We start from the raw sequence: 10,936 nt of genomic DNA, 5'->3' as shown, positions 1-10,936 counted from the left end.
ATTTCAATTGCTCTAAAATTTCTTTTGTAAAACCATTTTCAGCTCTACTTCTTCACAGTTGAATTCGGTTTATGCAAACAAGATGGAGAGCTAAAGGTCTATGGAGCTGGATTACTGTCATCAATTGCTGAGCTCAAGCATGCTATTGAAGCTAAAGAGAAGATTAAGAAATTTGATCCAGAAATCACTTGTAAGGAAGAATGTATCATAACATCATTTCAAAACGCCTATTACTATACTGATTCATTTGAAGAGGCCAAAGAGAAAATGAGGTAATAACAATCAGTCTTTAAATATCTCAAAAATAATCTTTCTTTAATCTTAGAGAAATCATTAACCATTTATACATCTTAGCTAATTTTGAGCCCAGAATCAAAGGACACAAGGCCACTTTATTTATTTTATGTAGTTATTTACACTTTAAACAGTTTTAATTAAAATCATACTTATAAAACATAAACTTCAACAATGAAAACATCTAAACATTAATCTATATTGATTAGTTAATTGTTTTATGAGTCATTTTAAAATGACTCTGTAACAAAGATAGACAATTATTATTACCAAAGATTAATGCCTAAAATAAATTTTCAAGTAAATGTTTTAATAACTGACAAGTACCACATTTTTAAAAAGAATTTTCGTTTTACTAGTTTTCTTAAATAAAAAATATCTGAAATGTTGCAGAGCTTTTGCGATGAACATTGAAAGGCCATTTGGGGTCCGTTACAACCCTTACACACAGTCTGTGGAGATTCTAAGCAATGCCCAGAAGATAGCTGCACTAGTTTCAGAACTGAGGGGAGACCTATGCATTGTTAGTAATGCATTAAAGCAAATTCATGCCCAAGATGAGACAGTCGAAACAATTGCCCACATGCTACAACAAGGAATAAATTTAGCACCGGAGGAAAAGAAAAATGGTCATGAAGAACAATAATTTTAGATAAAGGCAACCCTACTGGACGAACCAAATATTGTATAAAGTTTTTTTGTTTCAAAGTAAAAAAAATGTTATCATAAAAATATTACAAATTATACTGTACTGAAAATAAAAAACAAATTGCAATTTGATTAATTTATTTTATTTTACCAAAAACATTTTCAGCAAAACAAAATTAAATATTTTAAATACCCCAACCCAACTCCTGTAGCTGGGTAAGGATTACAAAAAACCTTAGTTAATTTATTACTAAGGCCTAAAAAGCATCAACAATTAAATATTTAATATTTTCTTACATCACAAACCATCAGTGTTTTCTACCTTCTTTTCCCAACAGTCCTTTTTTCAAAACCCTGCTTAAATCATTAAGGTCAAAACAGTTTTATCATTCCTCAGATTTATATACTGTTAAGTTTTATTGGAGGACCCTTCACAGTCCATTTTTCTTAGGTACGCTATAACCCCTTATATAAGTTAAGCCCTCCCCTTAGCTACAAGTCTAAGATTGAAATCCAATAGTCTAGAGAACAATAACTAATTCTTTAGCAAAAAATGGTTAACCCTAGAGTGGTTTAGAACTAACTTAACAATTTATTGCTACATGAAATCAATGGCTTCTTAACCAATTAGGAATTAAATGAACTCTTAACTCATTTGATCCCACTGCCCCAAAAATGGAGTGGTGATTAAATTACCTTTTTATTTTATTTTTATCTTTTCGTTGAAATGTGGAAGTATATTAACTTTTACGCTCCTGATAATCGATTACAATCAATGCTTTGCCAGAATCTTCTTCATATGGTTTACAGTTCAAGTCTAAACATTAGAATTTTGAATATTATAAGTAAAAAAAAGGAAGAAATGTTTTTATAATATAATTGAGGTATTTTAGTTTTCTTTTATGTCACCTTTTCTTAAAAATGATCTTAGTTGGTTATCTCATAGAACTACCCATGAGATGGAGTATTTCATGAAAAGAAACTTTTAGTTGCCCAGCCTTATTGCTGTACAATATACTTACTCTAGGAGAGAATTGGACTAATCCTCCATACTATATATGATATATATATATGATATACTTCATAAGACTATATCAAAATTTATATAATTTATTTTTTAATACAACTGTAAACAATGCATGATAGGTGAGTGAAAATCCAAGTGCTTATAAAGTGAATTGTGGACCACCTACAATCTGTTTCTTGTGAATTTATTGCTTATCTTATCGTTAGTTATGTTCACTTATTTGATCCAATACGAAAAACCAAGTGTTATGGCCAACATATGTTTAATAATCGATTAAAGAACATGGTTTTTCTATTATGTTAAAATAAATCTACACTTCTGTTTTTTATACTGTGAAAAAAAAACAATACACCTTAGCATTTTATTGTGTGCACACATATAGGCTGAAGTGTTTCTTCAAACTGCGTTGTCTTAGTATTCAGCACTCTGGCCACCTCTGCCAGCTTAATCTTTTGGTCAAGGCGGGTGGACCCCAATCAAAGTCAACTTATCCCCCGAGAGAACAAGGGGGGTGGAAAAGGACATAAACAACCTACCCAGGGGCCCCCATCTATCCATCACCCACACATTGATATTAAGCCATTTTTTCTCTCTTTTGTTTGACCTTAAGATAATTTTTGTAATAGTTTTAAGTTTGCTTTGTTCTTTTTTTTTTCTAGTTTCTATATTTTGTTTTCAAATAGTTTAATTTTATCATGCTCAATTATTTAAAATACAACAATAACAAAAATCAGCAGTTCATTTCTTTTATTTCTATTACTCTTCATGATTGGGCTAGCAAAGGGGGTTCTTTTGAAACCCTACCCGCCGTAACACCAACCATTTTAAGTCAACCTAGGTTTCACACAAACATCTAAAAAGGATTCCAAATGACAAAAGACTTTAGGAGAGGACCATTATATTATGTAAAACTTATTTATAGTATAAACTTTTGGTGTTATTAAATTCTTTTTAATAGCTAGCCTAAATATTAATAAATTTAGCCCTACCCTTCCAATCACACTACCTCAATTTTGAGGCGGGAGGTGATACCCCCCACAAGCGATGGTTTTGAGTTGAAATTTTGGAAAAATATTTTACTTAGAGTAATAAAGTATTCTACAGAGTTTCAATTAAAAATAATAGTTTTTAAAAAGTTGGGATCAAATGAGTCAAAAATTATTACAATTACTTAAGAGAATTCATAGATAACACCTTTGGAATTTTACATTGTACAAAAAGACACCCAATAATAGAAAAGATAATCCTGAGGCTTAGTAATAAAATTATTAATAAATATGCCACTCAAATTTACCAAAATAATTATAACCCTTTTTTAATCCAAAAATCTGCTTCTAGCAGCTATTCTGATCTTTAAATTAGTTGTATTTAGTACAAGTGTAATGCCTTCCATAAAGTTTCTTCTTTAATATTTTGTTATCATGATAGCCTGCATTTTTTCTCCATGATTTTGTTACAAAAAATCAAGAGCACAAAAAATTTGTTTTTTCCTAGTGCTTTATTAAAGCTTTTGGCTCAAGTCCTGTGGGATTGTCAAGATTCATATCTTGTGGCCACCAACAAATAAATTTTGACTGACCCAAGTGGGAATCGAACCCACAACCTTCAGAACCAAACACTCTGAACCTATGCCCCAACCAACCCCACCCAACCACCACGCTATCAGGTCCTCAACTAAACAAGTTCTGTCTTTTAAAAAATTCCATAGCCATAATATTTCACTTAAATTACAATTATCCAGTAGATGATCAATTATTTTATTTTCACTTTGATAAACAGACAAATCTAATTAATTTACATTTATTAAATCAGGATATAAACATTATGTCCAACTCATCTTTGGAACAGATTTTCATTTACTTAAAATACCTTTTTGAAATAACACAATGCATAAATTTACAGTAATAACTTTCTGTGCATAAACTGAAAGTTGTTATCGCATGAAGCTTAATAAAAAAAAAAAATATCTTCAGTAAATTCTAAAACACAAACAATGTTTTGTCATTGATCATTATACGATCAAGCCACTGCCATAAGTCACTTTTAGCATTTTTGAACCAGTTATAGGATGTATTATTGTAGTTTCTAAGGATGGAATAGGTACACAAATTGGTAAAAATATATTAAAAATCAAAATTTATTCTTGTACCTAAAAAAAGTATCTTTTTTAAATAAATTAAAAAAAAATTCCTGAGAAAAACGTTGTTTGTTAAAATACAAACATAAAATTTATTCCTTGAGAATAGTTGGTCTTCAAATAGCTAAGCTCCCTTATGAGATGTTTTTTGATCTGAAAAAAAAAAATAATAGTACGTACCAATTATAAGTTGTTTATTATTCAAACACAGTATATTTGAATAATAAACTTCAATTAAATAACAAGAGTATTTAGCTTTGTAGAATATAAGAAATTATTTAGAAGCCAAAATGACATAATAATATAATTCATGTCAGCTTTCAATCAATGTAATTTACTTATTTTTAATATTATATAGGTGTATCAACTAAGATAAGATGTAAAAAAATAACAATAAGAACATACTCGGACTAAAACATTAAGAAATCAGAAAATTGAATTATATTATTTGAATTAAAGTATGATACTAAAAACATTAAAAGCAAAGGCTTTATTCAACTTGTTTGAAATGTCTTTACAACTCCAGCACTAAAAGTATATTTGGATTTTTTTTTTCCTTTTTAACCCTATCTGCTTGACATTTTCCCTTTATGAGGACTTAAGACATAGACCATTCCTATCTCTTTTATCTACGATTTAGGTCACTATCTTTATCAGATATTTAAATAGAAAATATGATTTATTTCTCATTAAGATTTTCATAACATTCATGTAAGAAAACCATAAATTTATACTCCATCCAATTCTAGTGAGTGATATCAATAATTGGGATTCTACTGAAAATCTAAAACCATAATATTTTCTCGATCACCTTTTCTGAATATACAAAAAAAAATATATACATAAATATATATATAAAACAAGAAGGTATTTACGAAGAGGAACTTTGGCAAATATAGGGTCTCCACAAGATTAATATTCAGTTTAAAATGAATAAGGAGATGGAGACCCACAAGAACCTTTATCATTCAATCCCACAATGGAAGGGTTTAAGGGTTTAGACTTTTATGAATGAGCCCAAAAGAAAACTTAAACAGCAGATAGAAACAGTAGTATAAGCTGATAATGGTACCCTCAGTTTCTGAATTCTTCTTGTCATGAATGGAGCTTAACAGGAATTTGAGAACAATAAAATAAAAGTGGGGTTAAGCCTTTGATAAATAAAAAAACCGAACAAAACCAAGCATCAAGCTATAGCCTGCGATTCCAATAAAGCATAAATCTCAATGGCTTTTCTTGTTTGTGACATTCTTTGGCCAACAGTCGGAATCTTAATATCTTTAGATTACAAATTAACACTACTGATACTATTACAAAAGAATTAAAATCAGAAGAAAAATTAATTCACATGAGGTGTGGCATCTTACAATCTAGCCTTCTTAAGTGTTTCTTCTCTGCATAATACCACAGTATTGAAGATATGCCAAGTTAATGATAAATCAATTAATGTTTTGTCAACATTATTAACATTAACCAAATTTTACTATTGAAGAAACAAATCAATTAACCTTCAATCACCATAAAAAAAAGAATGTAAATATATAATATATTAATTAAGTTATAAACTTACTTTAATAATTTAAAATTTTAAAATTTAAGCATCAAATCTTTCCATCAATATTGGAGAGCCTTCTTCTTCATACTCCTCTTTTGTAACAACAAATGAGTAAAACTCAGGATCTTTACTGATAAGTTTTCCTCCATGCCAAGCATACGTGATAGGACTATAAATAAAACAAAAATATGCATGAGACTCTTGTACATTAGAAGTGAAACTTCTTAGGTTCTAGTATTTGTAGATGATTTTATTGTTGCACAATTAGAAAATTAAATATGATTGAAGGAAATTTCTCTTTCATTCAACAATTTCTTTTAATATATACTCTAAGAAAGAAATGGGTTTATAATAATTGAAGTACATTAAAAATAATTTAGACTATAAATTTACTAAATAACGAGAGAATAATACTGCATCAATGGTAGAGCCTGATCTGGTTGTAATGTTAAATTTCTACTTAAATTAATCAAATAAAACAATATTATTATATTTACAGTAAATGTTAAAAAAAAAAACTAGCCCAAAACTACACAAGGTTGGTAATGCTATATTCTCTCGGCAATTGAAAATCTTGACTAAAACCAGTTGTAATAATCCTCACCTACAAAATATACTATAACCATAAACAAGGGATGTGGCGGCCATGCAGGTTGGGATATAGGTCCCAGAGCACTCGGTTCGGAATGCTATGGGTTTGATTCCCACCTGGGACCCAGTTATTATTTATTAACAGTGGTCCTGAAAAATGAATCTTGACACTCCCACCTTGGTAAGTACATGATGGAAACTCTAGTAACCAACCAGGGGTTGGCAAAAGGGACCAGGAGGACCATTTGCCGGACTAGTTCCCCCCACCAAATACCAATACCAATACTAGTAACCATAAGCATATATTAAGGTCATTAGTAACGTACAGTTATAAAATCTGGAGAGTGGCACCCTGCAGGAAATGATCTTTTCATATCTTTTCAAAACAAGGTCCTGTGGATTATAATAGGTGCCCCTTGGTTTGAAAGAAACAGTCAATAACATTGAAAACTACAATTGGAATAAATTAATTGATAAAAAATGACGAAATGATTAACTAAAGGTACAGTGTCTTACAACATGAAAATCCAACTTCCACATAAAGACTGAATACAAACTTTCAAGTTTAAAACATTTACGGTGAATAGTACAATCTACCACTCAGGTTACACTGATCATCAAATGGCAAAAAAAAAAATAAATAAAAAATAATTTTAAAGGCTAAAAGTCACTAGAAATTGGTATGGTATCTGAAAACGCAAAATCTTTCATTGTGAATCAGACTAAAACAGAAGTGCAGGCTGAAGTTACATCTAGCCATGGACAACTTTCATAGATCAAATATATTTATAAGTAATTTACAAACTCAATACTCATACACTTTAAATACTAAAGTCTAATGACAAAAACAAAGGATTAAAGTAGCGAAGTAAATAAAAAACAAAACATAAATTATCTAATTCTTACTTACTTCGGAGGGAGTGTTATATGAACTTCATATTCATCTGGTGCAGAAGCCCTAACATCCTTGTACAATCGCTCTTTAAATCCTGGAAACAACGCACAGCCTCCAGTAAGAATGATGTTTTTATAAAGATGAGAGCGAGCTTCTTCAGGACATGCTTGAACACTGTCAATGACTGCTTCAGCAACCCCCATTTCATTTATCCCAATATCAGAGGGGGTGAATAGTAATTCTGGAACGGCAAACCTTTCGTTATTTAACCGTAACTTTTGCTGAAAACAAAATAAACTGAGTATTACACTATTAGGATCAAATAAAAATAATATAAGCAACAAAAAAAAAAAACAATGAATAGCAAAAATAAAACAAAAATAGTAATAATAACCAGGCCCTCTAATACAACCAAGGAAATCAATTCTATAGTTTTCTATGCTTTTGTCCTTTTCCTTTTAATGTCAATACCAGAAAATAATTGTATAAATGATGAATCCACTAAGACTCCAAAAAATGTGCATATTTTCACTTTTTTATTGATATTCCAGCTTATATACTTAATACAATGCTTTTATTCACACACTTCAAGTTCACATGCCTGTACAATATATTCATCCTGATTCCTAGTCGTTTTTCTAAACTCTCAACTAACTTCCTTTTTTTCATTCAATTTTTTTTTTTTTAATTTCATAGAAGAAAACAGGTCATTCGCCTAGTTTTTACGTAAGTTTAAGAGTGCCTAAGAAGTGTGGTAAAGTAAAAAAAAAAGTTATATGTTAGTAACATAAATAAAATAGTTATGCTATTAAACTACCAATAAATGTAAGAGAACTATATTCAATGGTTTCACATCAACTGAAGAAAAAACCGAGAACAAAGGTTACACATTAACAAATCAATCATAGTTACAAAGTCAAAAATTTAAAATAAAACTATTGACAACTACTTTTGAGAAACATTCATATTTAGAATGATTAGATTAATTTACTTACTTGTTCTGTAACTGGAGCCTGGTCTAATGTTTGAGCATAACCACGACGAAGATTTGTGAAATCTGGTAAAATATAGTCCCTAACAATATCATTATCAGGATATTTTTTTCTGGCAGTAGCCATATCTGCCATGTAATCAACCGAAACAAAACATGTATCTTCTTTAACCTGGTTCATTACATAAGTTTCCTCCATTACATGAAGTTGTCTATAGCATAAAAAGTTAATTATAACATGAACAATAAAAAGTTGATTTTCAAAATTAACATTAGAAACTATAAAACATTACCTATATGATATGATCTCTTTCAAATGGTTGGTTAAAATCTTGCCACCAACATTAATTCTTTTTATTTCATTTTTTTGCTTCTTTCCTTTAATGTATGGAGCAATATGGGTAAAACTATAACCACAATCAATTACCAAGCAGCAAAGTGCATTAGGATTCTCATGTCGGTAGCGGTACTCTGACAGACTACCAGCTGAAGAAAGAAATAACTACTTTTATAGAAAATTCAAAGAGTTCATTCAAAATATATATTAAAAAAACATGAGTAAAATTAAGAATAAATCAAGAACTATAATGGTCAATAATTACATTGCACTTCTCACCATTCATCCTAAGAAATGATTGGCACTCATATTCCTCAAAAAATATTTCTGCAGTAGCTTCTTGAATACTAGCAAAATTAAAATAAGGCTCAGTTATAATAACAGGGGTTTCGGAAAAGTTTGATGGACAACATTCTTTACTGAAAATGTAATCCCAAACAGTCTTCTGATAATCCCAATTAATTAATAAACCCTGAAAACAAAACAATTTTAAGCACATAATAAACATCAATAAGACCAAATCCATAAAACTGAATTATACCTTTTGGAAAGGTAAAAGGTAAAATAAGCCAGAAGCATCCCTACATTCTTCTACTTGGTCCCCAACAAACAGTCTTCTTCTTTCACTTTTGGCTTTCATTATACAATTAGGAATAATCCTTAAAACCAAAACCGAAATGAAAACGATTAAAAACAATAAAGACACAAGTAAATAAATCATTTAAAAGATGAAATAAGTTTAATGTTGCATTTTTTAATTACTTGGGTTCCTTAGCGCGAGAATGTTCAACTTTAATGCTATAACCTCCATTATCCAATATATAAGCATTATCTACCATTCTAAACTGAAAAACTTAGTTATAATACAGATCTGTCAAAAATTATAATGAAAACATAATCAGGCTCCAAATTCAAAGGTAAGGTTATGCATGGAAAACAACAGTTGAACCTCGTTGTAAATAAACCAAAGAGAAAAATATTTGGTTTTAGTTTTTTAGGAGTTCTTCAACGGCAACAAACTTTAACAGTATTCAATAATTGGAGAAGATGATCGGGGGGTGTGGTCAGAAAAAAAACACAAATTATTTATTTATGGCGAAATAAATTATTTATTTATGGCGTTTCGACCTGAGTTTCAGGTCTTCATCAGGGAGGTCATTCGGGCATATTAGCTAAAACTTTAACAGTATTTGGTCACTTTAAGGTAAATGGAATTCCCTTACGGGTTTACTTGCAGGCCAAAAAAACAAGGCTCTAGGTCACGAAATATTCGAAATAGGATCTAAACCTCTAAATGAAAAATTAAACTCCCGAACCACTGTCTGTTACGTTAACTCTCTTTATTTGTTACGCTTACGATAGGGAATTTGTATATATATAGTTCCAAAAAACATTTCCAACCCATGCCAGAGGGACGAATCTTTACTCGTATCTCTAATCACAAACTCTTCAAAAGCGCCCCTCACCAACATATCTACATTTTCTAAAGTGGATATCTACATTTTCTAAAATGGAATTACACACCAACCCTTCTGGTGCAGAGCTGGTCCTTGCTCAACGGAGAAACGAACAAACAAATAGATCAAAAAATTGATCACGCCCAATCAAAAACAAAAAATTACAATATTTCACTAAAGTATACCTCAATCATTCTTCCTTTCTTTACTGTAGAACTAGATATTGTTCCAACCGGCCCTATATTCCTGGGCAGTCTCGAAATAGGATTTGCGACCATAAACACAAATTTATCACATCCTAGAAATGTGATAAATTGTGACAATTCATTGGCATCCATCAAAAGGACCAAGGATCTATACTTTTGGCTGCACATGTCCAAATATTTAACCAAATTTGTTCAAAATTGTATTCTTTTCCAACGCTAAAAAAATTTTCAAGTATGAAAGATCAGCTTTGATTGAATGTAAAAAACCAATTTACCGACTTCTCGTCTTGAAATAGTTGGTTCACGACCATCTGCGGAACAGAACAGTTTTTAGCCTACTAGTGTATTGATAGATATATTCATATCACAATCTTACTATACAGCCCCAACTATGCTAAAGATGTTTTGGGAAAATGTTAAAAAATAGAAAATGTTTTAGGTTGTTTTTGAACACCCTGATTTCAATGTTAGTAAGTTAGTAGTAATATTCAAAATCAAAATAAGACTGTAGTAATATTTACATCCAAATTATAATTCATTTATTTTAATGCCGTTGTGCTATCTTGAATAAGAATTTATTTGACACCATTTAAAAAATTTTCACACAATATGAAATAACACTATTTCAGTGTTTTAACACTCGCTCTGCCATAATCACCCAGCGGATAACATGACGGCAGTATTTAGTATCTATCTATTCCCTTTTTTTAATTATTATTATTATAAAAAGAGTCACCTTCATCCAAATACTATCGTATTCACTCAGGCATCATTTTCTACTTCAGCAACTGTCATGGC

At 30.3% G+C, this 10,936-nt stretch overlaps 2 protein-coding genes across 7 annotated transcripts in view; one reads left to right on the top strand and one right to left on the bottom strand.

The window, feature by feature from the left end:
* Trh (tryptophan hydroxylase) overlaps positions 1 to 1,040 on the top strand; it is a 261,632-nt gene extending 260,592 nt beyond the window's left edge. For all 6 annotated transcript variants that reach the window (XM_067051896.1, XM_067051895.1, XM_067051897.1 and 3 more), the window contains 2 exons: positions 43 to 272; positions 688 to 1,040. In XM_067051896.1, the coding sequence (XP_066907997.1) occupies positions 43 to 272; positions 688 to 940 (483 nt within the window). In that variant the 3' untranslated portion in view covers positions 941 to 1,040. The remainder of the gene's footprint in view (positions 1 to 42; positions 273 to 687) is intronic.
* A 3,042-nt stretch (positions 1,041 to 4,082) lies between these two features.
* On the bottom strand, positions 4,083 to 9,407 carry Arp6 (Actin-related protein 6). Its single transcript, XM_014422755.3, has 8 exons — positions 9,238 to 9,407; positions 9,017 to 9,134; positions 8,755 to 8,947; positions 8,432 to 8,624; positions 8,143 to 8,350; positions 7,163 to 7,428; positions 5,677 to 5,830; positions 4,083 to 4,259 (listed from the first exon to the last, which is right to left on the bottom strand). Exons 1-7 carry the CDS (start codon positions 9,312 to 9,314, stop codon positions 5,701 to 5,703), a joined length of 1,185 nt encoding a protein of 394 aa, XP_014278241.1. The 5' UTR covers positions 9,315 to 9,407; the 3' UTR covers positions 4,083 to 4,259; positions 5,677 to 5,700.
* Between the last annotated feature and the right edge of the window lie 1,529 nt (positions 9,408 to 10,936).

This window comes from Halyomorpha halys, unplaced genomic scaffold (assembly GCF_000696795.3).
Source record: "Halyomorpha halys isolate HHAL.00 unplaced genomic scaffold, Hhal_1.1 Scaffold388.1, whole genome shotgun sequence".
NCBI lineage: Eukaryota > Metazoa > Arthropoda > Insecta > Hemiptera > Pentatomidae > Halyomorpha > Halyomorpha halys.
This window is presented reverse-complemented; position numbering and strand designations above follow the sequence as displayed.

Coding starts and splice junctions, on each gene's coding strand:
- Arp6 (XM_014422755.3), bottom strand. CDS start 9,314: ATGGTAGATAATGCTTATATATTGGATAATGGAGGTTATAGCATTAAA. Junction 8,948..9,016: donor ACCTTTTACCTTTCCAAAAG/GTATAATTCAGT, acceptor TTTTGTTTTCAG/GGTTTATTAATTAATTGGGA. Junction 7,429..8,142: donor AGGCTCCAGTTACAGAACAA/GTAAGTAAATTA, acceptor TTTTGTTTTCAG/CAAAAGTTACGGTTAAATAA.